Here is a 21,765-nt window from a genome sequence, read left to right as displayed (position 1 = left end):
TCCTCCACCCACAGCCAAAACACACAACCTCTATTTTGTTTTCCTGTCTGTGGCTGTCTGTTTCCCACGTTGACTTTGGACAGTAATACACATGTTATAACACACATACTCTCAGGAGTCTCATGGAATCACATCCTGTGTTTATACCTGAAACCTTCTATAGAAGAAGACATATCAATAGCATATCAAGCATTACATGGGATGTATTAGTTTAGGAGGAAAAGGATAGCAAACTTGCAGAGGCTTTGTAGAAGAGGCCTGTGCAGAGATATACCAACGTGATAGCTGTATGAGGCCTGGGAAAACAGGATTTCTGGGCTGTGAATGGTGGAGTTTGAATGAATGTGCGAGGTGCATAGCTTTCCACTGGTATTTACATTCCTGCTGCACATTGGAATTCTGTAGCATGATGGTCTCAGTCAGGTCTGTGGCTGGACGCACTCCCAGACAATGTGGGAGGGGAAGTGTGTGTGTGTGTGTGCATGTGTGTGTGTCTCACCTGACTTTGTGCTCAATCTGAGCGTACCGTGTCATTCAATCAAGAGGCCTAATATCCCATCTGGCAACAGGTGAAAGACGCTATTCATGGAAAGCATTCTAGAAGAGTTTGTGTGCGATGTTTGTAAGTGTGTGCTTATATTTGTGTCTGTATCAGTGTGCCTCCCATCACAGGCGTGTTGCGTTTCACCCATAAGGAGTCAAAGGGCCTTTCGTCTTTGTGAGGAACAGTTGATTTGATATACAGTCTGTGTCTTCTAAAGGGTTTTGAAGGTTTTACATTTTTGAAGGCCCACATGGTCATGGAGTGCGGAGGCACTGATTTACAGTGTTCTCCCACTACTGTTGTTATGTTGGCATTCCAGGTCAAAGTCATATTGTAGTCTCCTTCAGCCTAATGTAACCTTATGTTACAAAACTCCTTATAATTCCTATGTATGGTTTAGTGTTTTAATAACGTTAACACTGTCTAATAACGTTAACACTGTCTAATAACGTTAACACTGTCTAATAACGTTAACACTGTCTAATAACGTTAACACTGTCTAATAACGTTAACACTGTCTAATAACGTTAACACTGTCTAATAACGTTAACACTGTCTAATAACGTTAATACTGTCTAATAACGTTAACACTGTCTAATAATGTTAACACTGTCTAATAACGTTAACACTGTCTAATAACGTTAACACTGTCTAATAACGTTAACACTGTCTAATAATGTTAACACTGTCTAATAACGTTAACACTGTCTAATAACGTTAACACTGTCTAATAACGTTAACACTGTCTAATAACGTTAATACTGTCTAATAACGTTAACACTGTCTAATAATGTTAACACTGTCTAATAACGTTAACACTGTCTAATAACGTTAACAGTGTCTAATAACGTTAACACTGTCTAATAACGTTAATACTGTCTAATAACGTTAACACTGTCTAATAATGTTAACACTGTCTAATAACGTTAACACTGTCTAATATTGTTAATACTGTCTAATAACGTTAACACTGTCTAATAATGTTAACACTGTCTAATAACGTTAACACTGTCTAATAATGTTAATACTGTCTAATAACGTTAACACTGTCTAATATTGTTAATACTGTCTAATAACTTTAACACTGTCTAATAACGTTAACACTGTCTAATAACTTTAACACTGTCTAATAACGTTAACACTGTCAAATAATGTTAATACTGTCTAATAACGTTAACACTGAAATGGTTGATTGCCTTGGTCCCAGGAGTTCCCAATTATCATAGGCATATTGTAGCATCTGACATTTTAACTTTGTAAAATCATTGTTAATAGTTAAATACACAATCACACAGTTATACGCAGTTGTCTCATTTCCCTTTGTTGTGTCATGGACAATTTGGACTATTCTGCGCTGTTCTACTGCATCGAATTGAATTACCCAGTAATATAGTGAAACAGTCTATATAGGCATAGCGTTGACAATGCCGTCTCTCTCTCTGCTAGTTAACGTCAGGCAGCGTCATGGAGAGGCTGTGAGTGTGGTTGTGTCTCTCTCTCTCTGTCTCTGCTGATGTTGCATTCCAGCAGAAACAATCCTACTGTTTTCCAGACCCCGAAGTGGACGCCTAAATTGGACAATCCGCCCCCCTCCCCTCTTTCCCCTCCTCTCTCTCCCCCCTACATGTATCCCCTGGTCTCCCGTCCTTATTTGGGCAGAGACGTTCTGAGCGCTGGGCGGAGGGGTGGAGTGGGGGAGGGGAGGGGAGGGAGGGCGTCGGGTTGACACAAGGGAGGCAGAAGGAGAAACAGTGAACGCTCACAGCCCTTTCTTAATAAGGACATGTCTGGAATTTAAGCCTCGTTCTCCATGAGAGCTGTTTCACACACAGCATAGCAGCACCCCGCTAAACCCACTCATATACTACTATAGCCTACTACTCAGGGATTCTGATCGGTATTGTCAAATCCCCATGACAAAACCTTTGAGACACTCAGAATCACTCTCACTATTCCACAAGTTAGTCCCTGTTAGCTAGGAGACCCTTACTCCATACCTATACGTCTAGCTTGAATCGGAGAGAAACAGCTTAGTTAATATTTTAATATCTAATATCTTTACACATTCTAAATGTGCCTTAACACATAGTGGTCTTGCTGACCACGCAGACAGTGTTAAAGAAGGATGGGCTTCCCACCTGTGTCTTCACTACTAGGATAAACACTAGGACTGCCTCCAAAAAAATTAACACATCAATTGGACACACTTGACAAAACATTGCTGGTCTCAAGAGACCCGACATGCAATGGATTCTGCTAGATCAGTGCATTTGCATTATGCAATATGCACCCACACTTTTCTACCGCAGTGGACGTTTACTGCAGTGATTGCGGAATTTTCTGGTCATTGGAACTGCTCATCTTGAGTTGTGTTGGGGTAGATGTATAGCTGCAGCCTGATCTCTGTGGACTTTTAGCTTGAATACTTGCTGCTGACTTACCTGCTGACTGCTGGGCGAGTGCTGCTCGAATTCTGCCGTGATCTCCACATTCAGTCATTGGGTTTTTACACCAACCCTGGTTCTGGGGGGCCCAAAGCGCTCAGCTTTACCTCAAAATCGCATACTGTCCCTCAACCAGACTGTCCCTCAATCAGACTGTCCCTTAACCAGACATACATTTACATTTACATTTACATTTTAGTCATTTAGCAGACGCTCTTATCCAGAGCGACTTACATGAGCATTTTAGGGTTAAGTGCCTTGCTTAAGGGCACATCGACAGATTTTTCACCTTGTCGGCTCGGGGATTAGAACCAGCGACCTTTCGGTTACTGGCACAACGCTCTTACCCACCAAGCTACCTGCCGCCCTGTACTTGACTTAGTTAGAGATGTTAGCTAGCAACTAACCCTGCTGGTTTGTGTCAAGCCTACTGTGTTACATTCAGGCCTAGTCAGACTGGATGTTTTCCTGCCTTTGATCTGATGTAATTCAAAGTACTAGCCTGTCATATACACTGAGTGTACAAAACATTAGAAACACTGATCGTTCCATGACATAGACTGACCAGGTGAAAGCTATGATCCCTTATTGATGTCACTTGTTAAATCCACTTCACTCAGTGTAGATGAAGTGGAGGTGAAACAGTTAAAGAAGGATTTGTAAGCCTTGAGACAATTGAGACATGGATTGTGTGTGTGCCATTCAGAGGGTGAATGGGCGAAACAAAATATTGAAGTGCCTTTGATTGAGGTATATAAATAATAAATAATTGGTCATTTAGCAGACACTCTTATCCAGAGCGACTTACAGGAGCAATTAGGGTTAAGTGCCTTGCTCAAGGGCACATCGACAGATTTTTCACCTAGTCGGCTCGTATGGTAGTTGGTGCCAGGCGCACCGGTTTGTGTCAAGGACTGCAACGCTGCTGGGTTTTTCACGCTCAACAGTTTCCCGTGTGTATCAAGAATGGTCCACCACCCAAAGGACATCCAGCCAACTTGACACAACTGTGGGAAGCATTGGAGTCAACATGGGCCAGCATCCCAGTGGAATGCTTTCGACACCTTGTAGAGTCCATGCCCTGACGATAAAGCATATAAAATGTCTGGATTTGATTAGAGCTTTGATTGGCATTGAAATTCAAGCATTTTATGAGCCCAAAAAAGCTCACATGATTGTACCGTTATCCAATACATAGCCTATGATATATAGGGTTCCGCACCTTACGCATGACAGAAAAACACAGAAGCTCATAAATGTAGCTATGCATTCTTGGGTAAATAAATGAAAGCATCTCCAGTAGGCTAATATTTTTGAGTGTAGACTGTGTTACTGTACTGTGTTGTATTATACTGTATTATATGGACTGGAGTTACTCACCTCATTCAAACCATGAAGCTGGGAGAGAACGTGCAATGCTGGTGCAGGACATCCGGCCTACAAAAGTTACAATTATAGGCTAGTGAATTTGATTTACATTTTGAAATTTAATAGGGCCTATTTTAAATTTGTATAATTAGTAGGCTGACGCATTTCATAATATTTCCCCTAATGTTGTGTGACGGGCGTATTAGCCTACCTCCTCTTTCTCTATCTAGTGTTGCTTCATTCCTTCCTCGCTTTCAACAGTTAAATGAAATATATTTTGTTGTCCTTATTTTCAGCATTGTAATGATGCCTGAATAATAGAAGAATACTATGCAGACGGCTATAACTTCTCTTCACGAAGATTGATTGGTTATGGGTCTGAGTAAATAACTGCTTCCGACATCACGCGTTTTCTCTTCTTTCAAACCCTGTGAGTTCTAGTGACTGCTGTATTTAACATTCAGCAAACAAGAGCTTGCATCCCTCTTCCAATAATATGAAGTATAAGAAATGCATTTAGTCTGGCTTTTCTTGGGACTCCAACTCCAAGAGCTGAGGAGCGTTTTTTAAGGAGACAGGCCAGTTGAGCGCAGGTGCGTAATGCGCAAGAGACAGAGGCTATAAATGATATGCTTATGCATAACCCATCATTCATTAGCTAAATATAAGGCTAACTGCATTGAATTTATTTCCTGAAAGAGGTAGGCTATGACATCTATATATACTAACAAAAATATAAACGCAACATGTAAAGTGTTGGCCCCATGTTTCATGAGCTGAAATAAAAGATCCCAGAAATGTTCCATATACACAAAAAGCTTATTTCTCTAAAATGTTCTGCACACATTTGTTTACATCCCTGTTAGTGAGCATTTCTCCTTTGCCAAGATAATCCATCCACCTGACAGATGTGGCATATCAAGAAGCGGATTAAACAGTATGATCATTACACAAGTGCACCTCGTGCTGGGGACAATAAAAGGTCACTCTAAAATGTGCAGTTTTGTCACACAACCTAATGCCACCGATGTCTCAAGTTTTGATGGAGCGTGTAATTGGCATCCTGGCTCCCGGAATGTCCACCAGAGCTGTTGACAGAGAATGTAATGTTAATTTCTCTACCTTAAGCCGCCTCCAACGTCGTTTTAGAGAATTTGGCAGTATGGTCCAACTGGCCTCACAACCGCAGACCACGTGTAACCACGCCAGCCCAGGACCTCCACATACGGCTTCTTCACCTGCGGGTTCGTCTGAGACCAGCCATCCAGACAGCTGATGAAATTGAGGAGTATTTCTGTCTGTAATAAAGCCCTTTTGTGGGGAAAAACTCATTCTGATTGGCTGAGCCTGGCTCCCCAGTGGGTGGGCCTATGCCCTCCCAGGCCCACCCATTGCTGAGCCCCTGCCAAGTCATGTGAAATCCATAGATTAGGGCCTTATGAATTTCTTTATATGAATGTAACACAGTAAAATCGTTGAAATTGTTGCATGTTGTGTTTATATGTTTGTTCAGTAATATATACTGCATATCAATCTTGAACAGGATTAGGCCTATCTATTTTGGATGCAATTTTGATGGAGAGAGAGAAAGACTGTGAGAGAGTGCTCGAGTGCGCACAGATTTAAAGCAATAATATTCGAGTGATAGGGTGTTTTAAAACTCTGCAGCTGCAATAAAAAAAATCATCTTTACAATGAAAAAAATCCAGATGGAGATGTGTAAATGAAACGTGCATTCAGTCCTTTATATTACTGTAGCATAGGCTAGGATAGGCTATAGTCTTACCTTTCACAATAAAAAGTTACCATGATGAGATGATACATGCATTGCTCCATGCTGAGATGCGCTGTCTGTCCCCACCCTGAGTGTTGATAATTGATCGTGCAGATAGCAGAGTAAGGCCTTAGAGAAGCCAGATTTAGACATTGCATATAATTTAACAGTTACATTTCACGTCATGCTGTTCATATAAATAATTTATTATAATTTACCGGTTTCTCGCAGTTATTTATCCCGGGAAAAGGGAGTGGGTTTGGGCAGGAAAACTAGCTAAATCTCGGTAACCCGGTTCCCGCTATTCAACACTAGTGTGCATCTTTTGAAGAGACATGTTCATGTAGTAGTTGTGATTTTTAGTAAACAATACAATAGCTTTACTTTTCACATCCCTCTTAATCCTCCACTTCATATTTTTGAAGTTGCGTTGTGGAAGTTTTCAACACTGCAACTTTAAAATGTTCCAATGATGAATTTGTTTTACAAAATATTATTGTAACGTGAGGAGTGAGTTTACCCTTAGGACCATCCCAATTGGCCTTTCCAATATTTGTCCAATATGTGTATTTTTTTCAACATCTGCCATATTTCAAATCTAAAAACAATGGAATGATGGATACTTAGGGGACTCTTGTTTCAGAAACAATACAGTGAAGAAGAGGCAGCTTGAAAAATACTTAAGATCTCGGCCTGCTCTCAGCCATAAAGCGACCACATTGGGAAGCAGTCCCCTAACCACAATAATTATTTGAGGTCAGTGCTGATTAGTTTGCTATTTAAACAAGGTTTTATAGAATAGCTTGAATTCATTTGGCACTTTTAGACACATACAAATGTGTCAATGATAACTATAATCAAGGGCTGTATTGTTTGTTCACACAGATGTAATGATTTCAATGAAAACGGACAGCTAAGACCGAAGGAGTCTACTTTATACGGCTGAATTGTAAACGTACTCGCCTGCTAATGGTGACAATGATGATGAAGTTGTTAACAGCGAATTCAACGATGATGATGATAATGATGGTGTATCCTTCTCTCTTTCTCTCTCTTTCTCTCTCTCCCCCCCAGATCCTCTGACTGTGGGGCTCGTCGTCGGGCCCAGGGGGAGCCGCCACCATTGCTTCCAACGAGTGGAGTGCCAACGGTAGCCCGGAGGATGGGCTGGAAGAGGGGAACGATGAGCTGGACAAGGCCATGGACGGGGACGCCGAGGGGGTGTGGAGCCCAGACATAGAGCAGAGCTTCCAGGAGGCCCTGGCCATCTACCCTCCCTGTGGACGGAGGAAAATCATCCTCTCAGATGAAGGCAAGATGTATGGTGAGTAAGACTCAAGCAGGCCATCTCACACAATACATTTTTATGGTACCGTTTTTCATCATGGGCCATTTATGGTCTTAAAAACATCAAGTAGAATTTGAGAAATTACTTGATATGTCAGGCAGTCAAAACAGGGTGCTATGGTTTGATTGCCACATCGTTGATGTTTGACCTTGAAATAAACTTTCTTTGTCATCAACCAAACCATTCTAGACAGTAGTTTATTTGTGTAGTTATACCTAACATACTTTTTCAAATTCTTATTTCTTAACTAGATATAGAACTAAGTCATTTATGCACTTCTGTACTATTTGGTACACACACACACACACACACACTCTCTCTCACACACACACACACACACACACACACACACACTCTCTCTCTCACACACACAAAAATAAATCCTACTCATTCCATGTGTTAATCTGCCCTGCATCACTTTCTGGCTCATGTATTGAAACACCTGTGGCTTAATGTGTTTGGATCCCATTCCCTTCTGTAGTGAGGGAGGAAAATAACATCTCAGCAGTTTGTAGTCTATAAGTTATTATCAATAAATGTCACAGTAAGGTGCACCTCCAGCTCTGCTAAAACCTGAAAACTGTGTGTGGTTTTCAAGAGATTGACAAATACATTTTGCAATTATTTGGTTGTAATATGATCACCTCTTGAAGATATCAGAACTACTAATTTCCGATTATTCCATGCAAGATAATTGTGCACATTAAGCTCTAGGACAGGGGTAGGCAATACCCTGGTCCTGGAGGGCCGCAGGCACTTCATGTTTTTGATTGAACTGACCTGGAAGACCAGGTGTGTTGGATTGAGCTGATCAGTTGGTCAGGTGTGGTGCCGAGTTGAAACAAAATTGTGTAGTACCGGCAGCACTCCAGGGACAGGGTTGCCTACCCCCTGCTATAGTCTATATCATAGTTACACAGCAAGTAACTGCCTGCTTTTTATGATCAGTAAACTTTCGGGGTGTAACGGTACACATATTCGTACCGAACCGTTCGGTATGGGGACTTCGGTTCTGTATGGGGACCTTGGTTCGGTATGGGGACCTCGGTTTGGTCCACACTGTGAATGAATACATTAAAACATGTATAAAATAAAAACACTAGGCCTATAGCAGCATTTCCCAAACTCGGCCCCGGGGAACCCAAGGGCTGTACGTTTTATGTTTTTGCCTTAGCACTACACAGCTGATTCAAATGATAAAATCTTGATAATGAGTTCATCATTTGAATCAGCTGTGTAGTGCTAGGGCAAAACCCAAAACGTGCACCCCTTGGGATCCCCAGGACAGAGTTTGGGAAACGCTAGCCTATAGGCTATGCCTAAGTTGCGTTGTAGGCCTATGCCTCTTGAGTAAATCTGAGCTGAAAAAAAACAACATTTCAGGCTATTCCGTTAAAACAACTAGAGCCTATGCGTACGTTGTAATCAAAATGTAAATCTTAATTGCCACATTTCAAACTGTCCTTGTGTGAGGCGCAGCCAGGGACTAGTTCTGTACAATGGAGAGTGGTGGGGTCAATAAACCAGAATGGGAGGATCCTCCATCATCATCGTTTCAATTTACAGTTTGGGAACATTTTGGCTTCCCAGTAGATTACAATGGCGATGGACAGAGAGTTGTGGATAAAACGTTAACAGTATGTCGCCACACTCAACGAGAATAGCCTATGCAGCTGCCAGCACCTCAAATATGTTGACCCATTTACACCGACATCACCCCAGTAGCCTATACCGGAGCAAGACGGAAACGCAAAGAGACAACAACACAACATCTTCTCCCCTCTGCATTCAAGCAGCTCTTGGCAGCTGATTCTGACCAGGCCAAAGAAATTACAATAACGATTTGTTTTGGTTTATTGCCGTGGATATGTGCCCATTCTCGGTGGTTGAGAATAGGATGTTTCAGGCAGCACCTCGTGAAAGTGCTAAGTTACGAACTTACCTCTTGCACCCATTTCAGCAAACAGGTAGTGCCCACTCTTGCAAACTGTTACAGCTTGCAAGAAAAGCATTTCACTGTACTTGTGCATGTGTCATTCAAACTTGAAGCTTGAAACTAAATAAGTACGCGAAAGCCGAAGTTTTCAATGAATTGGCCAATGCACCCTGTGTTGTGCTTACTTAACAGTGACAGCCCATCACATTACCCTGGAGTGGGAGATGTAAGGCGCTACAGACACGCCCCCTTTATGAGTCACAAGTGCGCATCTGGCACTGAAGGAGGCAGTGTCATGGTGCGTTAGTAACCAAGATGGAAGTGGGAATTTACCCATAGAGATAGATAGAGGACTTATCTTTGTATCTGTGCCATTGTAGCGCCTGTGACAGCAGTGCTCCATTCAGGCAACCTTCATTTTGAAGTAGTACATTTTTTTGTTCACGATTGGCTGATCCCTCCTGATGACCCGGTTGGACATGACTCTAACAGGGTCACCAGGAGGGATCGGCCAATTAAGTTGGAAGTCCCACCCCACTGGGCACACACTGGTTAAATCAACGTTGTTTCCACATCATTTCAATGAAATTACTTTGAACCAACGTCTGTGCCTAGTGGGACCCAGTTAACTACATTGTAACGGTGGAAGCCCTCAATGGCACTGTCCATGCTAACAATGAATTTTGCCCACTAGAGGCCTCTATCATTTTCTATGGAGTTTACCACATATGACTGGGAAAACTCCACCTGAAGGGCCCTCCAACTGGTATTTACATTTTAGTCATTTAGCAGACGCTCTTATCCAGAGTGCTTACATTTTTCATACTGGCCTCCCGTGGGAATCGAACCCACAACCCTGGCGTTACAAGTGCCATGCTCCACCAACTGAGCTACAGGAGGCCATTTACTTGTGGGAATCTCGTCTATCTATCATCCTGAGCACCCACTTCTCCCACCTCTGACGTCAGCTACTAAGGAAATGGCCTCTATAACAGCATTTTCGGCAGTTAAATGCAAAAACAAAACCTTTTTTTTTTTTACTCTATAATTTGTTTATTATGGAACGCCGTTTGGGTCTTTGCATATCAAAAAAGACACACGTCAAATAACACTATTTGACGCGTCAAATAAGCTTTTAAGCTCTAAAATATATTATAGAATGTTGTGTGTGCTGAATTTGCACCTGTAAGCCAAGCGCCAAAACGACCACCAAAACTACCATCAGTAGCACTGTCAAAGCTGTACAAAAAAAACAAGTCTGCGAACAAGCACACACACCGGCCACAATGTGTTTACAATACCGCGTTGGTAATAAGGCATTATTGGTTCGACCGAATGGGAAAACGTCTGTGTGAGCATTTGAAATAAGAGCAGGATCAAACGAGCAGGATCCAAAAAAAATTATAATATCTTTGATACAGATGTTATTTGGAACTTTCGCGTGGTATCATCCTAGCTAGCACCAACGCAACCAGCCTGAAAACAATAACCAGTAGAAACTGCAGTCATTATCAATATTCTTAGCAATGATTTAGGAATCCATGTGAGTAAGTATTAGCTAGGTAGCCACTTGTTGTTCTCCTATTGAAATCGAACTTCAGTTCATGAAAATAACTACCTAGCTTAACCCTGTTGCCCAAAGCTAACGTTATAGCAGCTAGCTAGCTTCATCTAGCTAGTGAGGCTTGACCGGACCGGGTTATGTGCTATGAAGCTAGCCACAATAAGGACTAGCCACAATAGTGGAATTTGCGGTTCGCCTTCAAAATAAAAGTCGCTATTTGAAAGTGACGCAAATGGTTACAATTGGTGGAATCATGCCATATTTAGACTAGATAATGTTAAACAAGGTTGGAGTGTTGGAATGAGGAGCAATGAAATGCGGTATCAATCTACTCGGTTACACCCACAGAACACAACTGTGAAGAGTTGCTCATCCAGGCTCTGTCGTAGCCGGCCGTGACCGGGAGACCCATGGGGTGGCGCACAATTGGCACAGCGTCGTCCAGGGTAGGGGAGGGAATGGCCGGCAGGGATGTAGCTCTGTACAGCCTTACCTAAGGATTGGGGATCAATTAAATGAGGAATCAGTCTGCTCAGTACCCAAGTGCTATTTTCCTCAAGAGTTATCAGACTCCAAAACATCCACGTTGTATCGTTTTTCCTCTAGAATAGTGTTTAATACACATTGTAGGTTGACTGGTACAATAAATGTGGCTCATTTCACAGTGCTTTCAGTGTCCCGCAATAAGAGCTACGACGCTAATGTTCTCTGGGTGTCACTGAGTAGACTGATACCCCTGTCATTGATCCTCAATCCATAGGTAAGGCTGTACAGTGAAATAAATATGCTCCCAATGCAATTCTAAAGTCTAATGCATCCACGGTGTGATTTCAACAGATTTTTGTCAAATTAGCAAATTGTCTTTTGTTGAATTTATATAACAACATTCCAAATTAATTTAGCATGATCTATTCTATTATGGCACTATTTGCATCACTTTCAATTAGATACTTTTATTTTGAAGTCGAACCGCAAATTCAACTATTGTGACTAATCCTTATTGTGGCTAGCTTCACATAGGTGGGTCCGACCATCGTTAATCAAATAACTGTTTTATAAATGAGGGGTATTTTAGATTATGACACCTAGCTAGATAGTTAGTTAGCTAACTATAGCTACTGAAACAGATTAGTCGTTTCGCTATGTTTTTGGGAAAGAACATTGTTTGCATCCATCAGCTAGCTAGCTTTTTTTATGACCAGCACTGTCCCAGAGCTTTCAAGTGTAGCAGGTGCGCGAGACAAAACTTTACCAGCATCATAGCATACGTTTCGGTGATTCGCTGTGACTAATGAAATACGAGTGATAGTGTAATCAATTTGTAATAACCTACATAAAAAAGTAATGAACGTGTTAAATTATTATGTGGTGTGCAGTCATATTCAGGTCCTGATTGGTCAACAGGCTTATTTGATGCGTCAAATAGTGTTATTTGACAAGTAAAATAACGCAATCTTTTTTGACACGCAAAGACCCAAATGGCGTTCCATAGTTTATAAGCCTGATAGCTGTACTTTTAGTTTATGGATGATGCAGCTTGTTGGCCATTAGCCAATCGGCGTTTCTCAACTAGTTAAAATCACATGAATGCACCCAACTGTTATTAAGGACTTTACAAATGGTAAATTCCCACCTCCAACATCACAACAGACAATGCCAGGAACATTGTGAATGCTGAACATTGTGAATGGCATGAAGCCCTTTCCTGCAGTCAAATGACCTAGTGGCCTCATGGGTGGAATGTGATTAATATTTTTCATAATTTCATAATTAATAAACATTTAAAAATGAAAAAAATGAAATTTGGTGTTTCTAAGTCAAACGTTTTCGTTATATTTCAGTCTTGTGATGTATATAAAGTGTAATATTGGGATGCAAATTCAAAATGTAATACATTTCAACTCTATATCTGACATGGTACAGGTGTCTTCTTTTTTTAAAGCCCATAAACATGTGTGTGAGGTGTATACTTTTGTTTCAAAGTAGATTTGTTTAAGACTACCAAGAATCACTCTGTGTGACCCTGATTTAGCCCACTGCAGTATTAATATTCCCTCTGTACCGAAATCAAACCTTGACCCCAAAACCGCAATACGTACGTACCGAACCTTGGGTTTGGTGAACTATTACACCCCTAGTAAACATCATGTAATTTCAGATAGGCTACGTGAGGGTAGCATATCCATTTGGCATGTAGCTAAGCAAACAACCTGTATCATTTAGCTTGCTTCATCAGAGAAGGTTTTTGGAAAGAGCTTGACATCGGCAAGTAGCCTACATTTTTAGTCTAAACTTGTCCTGGTAAAGTTGTCTGTCTTGACTACTGTCATTACTACTATAGGCAATAGGTATAGATGGTCCATTAATCAATGTCTTTAGAAGTTGGTTTCCAGCAGCATTTGTGGTTAAACAGCCTTAAAATCAATGTTGAATGAGGTGTAATATTAGCTAGCTAAGGTATGTTGGTTGGAGATAGAAGTATATAACTTACCATAATGTTTAGGCGACTTTACAAAGTTGCTAGCTGGCAAACATATTTCTAGCTAGTGTTACATGGGCAATTGCGCCCTTCTGCTGCTTGACAGGCAGAGGCCACAATGGATGGAAAATTTACCTAAACCACACATACTTGTCAGGTAAAGTACAGTTTTATTTTATATCACTCAAATATCCAATTAATTGGGGGCCAATATACTGAGAGATGTAGGTGTACTCCAGCTGTGTTCTGCTCTGTAATGCATTGGAGCGTGCTGTGGCTTGCCCCCCAGCTGGGAATGGAATGTTTCAATATGATGTTATTGATAACGACCTATAGAAAGAAACATGCTGTTTCTTTTATGTTCAATATTACTGTTACTTGATATTTTTCTTAGCATTCTAATCACCACATCATGGTGAGGCTCTAGCCGTCCTTGCTCAGTGCATATAAGCAAAGAAAGCAACGTTTCCCACTCTCCCATACGATTTTGTCATGGCAATTTTTTCAGAGAGTGCTCTACCGAACAAGTCTGAGCCTGCCCTCCCCTGACCCAGGGCCTGGTTCTTCCAGTCTCACTAGAAACATAGCATCAGTGCTGGAGCTGAGTTACCCAGAAGACACCACAGGCAGTTCCCCTTAGCCTGGTTTTCACCTGGCTTTCCTTAGCGCTCCAAACCGGTTCTGTCAGTGTCATCACCTGTCAGTGCTGTCTCCAACTATTTGCCACCTGCCATTTATTGCTCTTCTGTTCCTCAACTGCAGTCCTTAGACCTACTGTGAATTAGGAAAGTGGCAAAACCTATTATCTGCTTTTGCAGTAAAACCAAGTGTCCTTCATAACTTCATGTCAGTCTAACACACTAAGGTGCTTCTTGCAATAACCAGTTATGCACTGTCGCTCACCTGGTCTCCAGAGTAGCTTTTGCTGCTTCTTGAACCAGTTGGACCGACTTTGCAATTGGTATCTCAACGCCATAAATCAAACCATGGAAACAAAAACATTGCAAAGAGCGCTATAAAACCTTCACAAGGTCCTATAGGGATCTAAGTTATTTCCTCCACCAGCATGTTCATTAAATAGTAGGTGGAGAGTGCACTTTACGTGCTGAAATCCTCTGCATCCAGAGGGAGAAATTGGCAAGTTGCTGGTTAGAATCATGAAACATCTAGGTGTTAGAAACTGGCTGCATTTGTCTAAAGTTACTCTTTCTCCTTATGATGGGTGAGAAAACAGGGGATTGGCTGGCTGGGCTGCTGATGGGTGAGAAAACAGGGGATTGGCTGGCTGAGCTGCTGATGGGTGAGAAAACAGGGGATTGGCTGGCTGGGCTGCTGATGGGTGAGAAAACAAGGGATTGGCTGGCTGAGCTGCTGATGGGTGAGAAAACAGGGGATTGGCTGGCTGAGCTGCTGATGGGTGAGAAAACAGGGGATTGGCTGGCTGGGCTGCTGATGGGTGATAAAACAGGGGATTGGCTGGCTGGGCTGCTGATTTGAATAAGACAGCCAAGTTGGAGGACATAAAACAGCTTGAAATTTGAATGGGCAGGAAATGCATGGAGCATGGGTTGAGATGGGGGCTTATTCAGGGGGTTTGACTTCACAATGTCCTCACGAAACCTCTTATGTTAACCAGCATGATATAGGCTGAGTCTCCTCCTCAAGTCCCGTTGTGTAACCATCAAGTCCTTTCATTATTGTTAATGTCTCATAAACTTGAATTGAATCCTGCACCGTTGAAACCATTTTAAATCCACCATCGGCTTCTATCAGAAAGTGTTTAAAGACTGTATATATTTAGGGGATTTTTTATTTTTATTTTCATGGCTGTCTGCGTTGTTGTTCTGTCCTTGCTGCTGTAAGATGGAATGTTTAGCATGCGTCTGTCAGGAATGTCGTTCTTTGGGTTCTGAGACAGATTTGATTGTTAGTGGACAGACAGATGACTAAGCTGCTAGCTGTCGCTGTGCTAGCTTCCGTTGTGCTAACTGCCATTGTGTTAACTGCCGCTTTGCTAGTTGCCGCTGTGCTAGCTGCCGTTGTGTTAACTGCCGCTGTGCTAGTTGCGTTTCTGGTTAGGCTGGCTGGGGTCTAAACAAGGCCGGAAATCTGACTGGCTCTCCTCTCCTGGGAGATGTGGTGTGGAGTCTGCCTCCGGTTACAGTTACGTCATTTTAACTGTATCTGATCTGACTGGATGGCTAGCCAGCTAGCTTATGAGCATATTCAGTGACCTGGCTATATGTCAGAGGGACCTGTTGCTAAATGCTATTTCATAGTTGGCTTGTTGGGTGTTACAGGTAACCTACTATGAATGAAAATGGGCCAGTTTAACACCACTTTCATGTGTCTGTGAATTTGTTTATTTATTGCCAATTACGCGATGATGCATTAATAGCACTGCAGAAGTGCACAGTTTGCTCTGACAGCATTGCCATGGTTTAACCTCTGTCTGTCTATTGACCTTCCCTTGAATCTATTGAAGAAGATACTTAAATGGAAAAGCAAGATGGTGGCTCCTCTCCTGGTTTAGCAGGACAGTGAAGTGTTCAGAACCTTTAGCTCAGTGTTATTTGTCAGAAAAGGAGCACAACAGAAGTGGCAAGTCGAACCACAGCGTGTTCCCTCCCTTCGCAGCACACTGTCAGGACCCCCAGTAGAGGTCAAGAAGAGCGGCTGCTTTCTTTTTTCCAGACCAGTAAACACCCTATCGATTTACGTCATCTGAGGCCCTCCTGGCAGCGAGGCATGCCCCCAGCCCAGAAGAAGCCTTCTCACAAGGCGATGACCTCAGACATCTAAATTCTGCCCTGACGCGAGGCCAGGGGAATTTTAACGATTGCACTGTGCGTAATACTGTCTACTCTACAGTCTCTGACTGGGGGAGCGCTGCAAGCCCAATGCCGTGGCCTCCAAAACCAGGCAAGTCATCATCATCCCTCCCGTTGGGAATTCCATCTGGATCTTTCCACAAGGAATGTTCTTGTGGGAAATCGGTAGTGTTCCGTGATGACTACTGACCACAGGTATCATGTGGCGCTCAGAATTGACCAGGTTTCGCACCTATGGTAAAGAATGTCAGATGACCTTGAGATGAAAAATAGAATTTGGAATGAAAAATCAATAAGTAGAACACCCCCAAAATGGTTGGAACATGGAGGCCATGGTTCGTCTGTGTATATTGGGCCACCACCCAGCAGAGTTCAGGGGACAGGTGGAGGAGAGGATGTAGGGAGGATGAATGTGTGTAAAAAATAAAATAAAATTGTGGCCTGTCTTGTTTTGTGGTGGGGCACTGCTGAAATATTGTTCACCTGTGTTATCTCGCTGGAGGAAGTCATGCTGCCAAGCCCTGAGCACACATTCTCCTCCTGCAATGCACTCTGGGTAAGAAGGAAAAAAACAGAAAAATAGGGCACTGGAGGGAAACATGTCTCCTAGTGACCTTTGCGCGCTATGAATGAGCGATGGGTTCATTGCATGCACAGAGTTAGTAGAAGGACAGAGTAATAGAAGCAGCAGTTGGTGGATGAGTATGCTAGTTGGGCTGAACATCAGTTTGATAGACAAGATGGGAGTGGAAAGGAAAGCAGCGTGTGATGACGAAGAGGGCCTGGTGTTTCCCTGTCAGCGTCTAGCTGAGATGTCAGGAATGTTGTCTGTCATGGCCAAACAGTATGTTAGCAATTTATGATTACCTCAATGTGAAAGGTGGGAGAGAGCGAGAGAGAGGGAGATAGATATACAGGGAGCGAGAGAGAGAGAGGGAGCTAGAGAGAGAGAGAGAGAGAGAGCGAGAGAGGGAGGGAGATAGATAGACAGGGAGCGAGAGAGAGAGGGAGCTAGAGAGAGAGGGAGGGAGGGAGGGAGGGAGGGAGGGAGGGAGGGAGGGAGGGAGAGAGAGAGAGAGGAGAGAGAGAGAGAGAGAGAGAGAAGCAGTGAGTTACCTCTGCTCCCCATCTCAGTGTGTAAGTGGAAAATTCCAGTTGACATGCAGTAAAAGAGGAGGATAGGCCTGTCCTGGCAGGGAAGAGGTTAATCACGGCAGAGTCAGCCTGCGGGGCTCTGCAAACTGCCTAGGTGTTGAGCAATCTGAGAGAGAGAGCGTTAGAGAGAGAGAGAGAGAGAGAGAGAGAGAGAGGGGGTGGAAACAGGGTGAAGTAGAGTGGTTGGCGATATAGATAGAGGTAAGAAGGCAAGTGAGGGAGATGTACAGAAAGTTATTGTGTGTGCGTACACTTGTGCATGTGTGTGTGTGTGTTAGCTGTCCTTTGTTTGTAACTTGGACTGTGAGTGTGTGTGTGTGTGTGTGTGTGTGTGTGTGTGTGTGTGCGTGCACTTGTTGTCTTCCTCTGCGGTGTGTGTGTGTGTATTAGCTATCCTTTGTTTGTAACTTAGACTGTGAGTGTGTGTGCCAACCTGTCCACCACCTTACTTGAGGCCTGGGACACCCCTTCTCTTCCGCCTAGCTGTCCCTTCTGTCTGTCTAGTCTGAACAGGCCTAGCCAGTCTGCCTCTCTAAATCAATCTTCTTCTTTGCAAAAGTCCTGTCTAAAAGACTTGCTAATTCCATGGCTCACAACCCCAGTCAGTTACTTATGTTACAACCTTTAATGAGGACACACAGAACACATTTTTTAAAACTGCCTTTGTAAATTAAGCTCAATTCCAGTTAATTTTGTGTTGAAAATGTGTATTCGGTACAGAGGGCACAGATTCTATCAGCCATTAGTTTGTTATTTAGTTCCACTGCTCCCTCAGTCCAGAAGATTGATAGTAGCAGTTGGGCTGAAGAGGGTAGGGGTCGGGGGCCAGGCCAGGGGTGTAGGGGGGTTGTAATTGTTCTCTCCCACCTCCTGACTGCGACAGTCAGTGGCAGGTGTTACTGTCCGTTGGGTAAGGGGTCACACACTGGTTATTTTGGGAAGGGAGGGCTGTGTATGTGTGTGTGTGGGGTGGGGGTAGCAGTTGTTGGTTAAAGACAGTTATGGCTTTGTGTCTCCTCCAAGAGTTACAGCCTCAGCTGCCCACCTACCCCCTCCACCCCCTACCCCTCACCGTCCAAACCCTCACCCTCCACCACCCCAACCACTCACCCTCCACCCCCTACCCCTCACATCCCCTCACCCCCCTCCTCAACCCCTGACCCCATACCCCGTACCCCTCACCCCCAATCCCTCACCCCGTACCACGTATCCCTCACCCCCAACCCCTCACCACACCCTCAACCTTCAGCCCCGCCAGCCAACCCTTGCTTAGTGCTGTGTGCATGTGTGTGTCCGCAGTCCACACTGGCACCGGCTGCGCTAGCAGGGCCCTGGCCAATCAGACTGGCTAGCACAGATGTGACAGGCTGGGAGGAATGCTAGGAATGTGGAGGCGCTGGGGCGGGCGTGTCCCTCCTAATCCTGGGGGAGGGGCCGGCCGGCCGGCTGGCTGACTGACTGGCTGCTTTAGTTCAGTATCGGCAGGCCAGGCAGCTCAGCTTAGTGGAGAGAGAGGGAGAGAGAGAGTCAGAGAGGGGAGATAGACAGAGGGGATAGAGAGAGAGGGAGAGAGAGAGTCAGAGAGGGGAGACAGGCAGAGGGGAGAGAGAGAGAGACAGAGAGAGAGAGAGAGACAGAGAGAGAGACAGAGAGAGAGAGGGGAGAGACAGAGAGGGGGGAGACAGACAGAGGGGAGAAAGAGAGAGACAGAGACAGAGAGAGGGGAGAAATAGAGAGAGAGAGAGAGAGAGAGAGAGAGAGAGAGAACAAAGAGAAAAGCTAAACATGTGCCTTTTTCCTTGGCCTTCTTTAGGCTCTGCTTGGTGTAATTTACATAACAGTACTACATGTCAGGAGAGGAGTGCAGGCAGGCCATCTCTAGCAGGCTATCCTTGTGCCCTCTGTCTCTCTCTCTCTCTCCCCCCCCTCTCTTTCTCCCCTCTGTCTGTCTCCCCTCTCTCTGTCTCTCTCTCTCTCTCCCCTCTGTCTGTCTCCCCTCTCTCTGTCTCTCTCTCTGTCTCTCCCCCTCTCTCTCTCTCTTTCTCCCCTCTGTCTGTCTCCCCTCTCTCTGTCTCTCTCTCTCTCTCTTTCTCTTGTTTACTATCTACTTCACTTGCTTTGGCAATGTTAACATACGTTTCCCATGCCAATAAAGCCCTTCAATTGAATTGAGAGGGGAGACAGACAGAGAGAACAAGGAGAGAGAGAGAGAGGGGAGACAGACAGAGGGGAGAAAGAGAGAGAGAAACAGAGGACACAGTGGGCTCAAGGATAGCCTGCTAGAGATGGCCTGCCTGCACTCCTCTCCTGACATGTAGTACTTTTATGTTAATTACACCAAGCAGAGCAGAGCCTAAAGAAGGCCAAGGAAAAAGGCTTGTGGGGACATTTCGCTGGGGACAAGGAAAAACGCTAATTTAAATTTAGGGATTAGGTTTAGGGTTACAATTAGGGTTACAATTAAGATTAGGAGTTAGGGGTTAAGGTAAGGGTTAGGTTAGGAGTTAGGGATAAAAGGAGTTTGAATGGGAATAAATTGTTTGATTCCCACAAGGATAGTAAAACAAACGAGTGTGTGTGCGTGTTTTAGAGGGAGTGCCATGAGCGCATGGCTGACTCTCAGTTACTGTCAGCGTGTGGGGGAGTTTAGGTCATTATTCATGATAGTGCAACTGTTGTCTCTCTTTCTCCCTTTATTAATCTATCTCCTTCTTTCACATAAATACACCTACACTCTGATACACAGACACATACCGATCCTCTTAAGGGGAACTTCCAATCATTACTCTAACTAGTCAGCAAATGTTAAAGTGAGATGTTTTGAAATGCAGACCTCTCTACCGAGTACAAAAGAAACCCAAACTGTACCTGGAAAATACTAATCACTTAGAGCATTGATAGATTCCACTGTTCTGTTGCTCTCTCATTTGAAAAACGTCCAGATAAGTTGCATTCAGAGAAAAGTAACCCCTTTAAAGCCCCTGTCATCTGTCTGGGCTAAAGCCATTAAAGCCAAGAATAGAAGGCCCTTCTCTGCCCGACCTGTTTGTGCAGAATGTCAAGTGTAGATGTTACATAATGAACAACATGTTCCTTCTATTTTTTTTAAGTACTGTGTCTGTAATTATGTGACCGCAGGAGGTGTCAGACGAGCTAATGAAATCAAAGCTCCTGAACCAGCCAGTTGTCGTTGTTTTATTCGCCTGTTTAAAACATTCTGCAACTCATGTCCCAGGGTCAGTGCTATAAACAAATGTTCACCTACTGACTGAAAGGTTGAGTAATGTGTGTGCTCCTAATAAGAACCTTTTTGGAGGTCGACGGTTTGCTGCACCTAGCATTGTGTTGAGCTCCTGGAGATATTTAGCAGCAGACCTTTAGCTCCACCTTGTGTTTGTTGTGTATAATCATGTTAATGTAGACGTTGCCCACAGACACAGATCTAGGATCAGCCTTTTCTTTCCAAATCTGAACAACCTTTAGGGTGAAAAATGCTTAACTGACCTTAGTTCAGTGCCTACTCCTTTATCATCTGTGTACCAGCTATAGAAAAGCTAATTTCACAAATGGTTGCTAAATGTGTGAATGAGATTTGTCTTTGTTTTCAGGTTGTATTCTTCATGGTATTGTTCACCTCTCTGTTCCAGGTCGTAATGAGTTGATAGCTAGGTACATCAAGCTGAGGACAGGCAAAACCCGCACAAGAAAACAGGTAACAATACTTTTTATTTTACAGCAATGAGTTGATAAAAATGTTTTACCACTCAGACTTTATAATGACTTCATTTTACATTACATTTACATTTAAGTCATTTAGCAGACAAAGTCATTTAGCAGACACTCATATCCTGAGCAAATGTACCTCAATTTATATAAGTCTACAAGACTTATTAGATATCCTGTAGGTGTAACATTTGGAACATGGGAACTAGATAAATATGGATTGCAGTAATAGCTCAGCCAATTGTGTCAGTATTCTTTTAGTTTGTAGAAATTAAATCTCTTCTATTTGTACTGAAGACAAGTAACACCATCCAACTCAAATCAAAGATTAAAAAAAAAAAAATACAAATAAAGTAACGTTGTGTGAATCGCCTTCATTTGATGTTTGAGGAGCTGTATAATATTGTGTGTGTGTGTTTGGTGTGTGTGTATTTGGTATGTGTGTGTTTGGTGGGTGTGTATGTATGTATCCATATGTATGTCCGTGTGTGTGTGCATACTCTATATGTTTATAACTGTCTCGCACCCCTTTAGGTATCTAGTCACATACAGGTGTTAGCACGGAAGAAAGTTCGAGAATACCAAGCAGGTATCAAGGT

At 43.3% G+C, this 21,765-nt stretch overlaps 1 protein-coding gene across 1 annotated transcript in view; it reads left to right on the top strand.

Annotated features, from left to right (window-relative positions):
* LOC311138484 (transcriptional enhancer factor TEF-5-like) overlaps positions 1-21,765 on the top strand; it is a 63,646-nt gene that overhangs the window by 26,511 nt on the left and 15,370 nt on the right. The window contains exons 3-5 of the mRNA XM_084173179.1: positions 7,205-7,454; positions 21,091-21,155; positions 21,701-21,763. Of these exons, the coding sequence (XP_084029305.1) occupies positions 7,331-7,454; positions 21,091-21,155; positions 21,701-21,763 (252 nt within the window). The 5' untranslated portion in view covers positions 7,205-7,330. The remainder of the gene's footprint in view (positions 1-7,204; positions 7,455-21,090; positions 21,156-21,700; positions 21,764-21,765) is intronic.

This window comes from Coregonus lavaretus (genome assembly GCF_964263955.1).
Source record: "Coregonus lavaretus genome assembly, chromosome: 12".
NCBI classification, from domain to species: domain Eukaryota; kingdom Metazoa; phylum Chordata; class Actinopteri; order Salmoniformes; family Salmonidae; genus Coregonus; species Coregonus lavaretus.
Note: the sequence above shows the minus strand (reverse complement) of the source record. Positions and strands in the feature narration are given on the sequence as shown.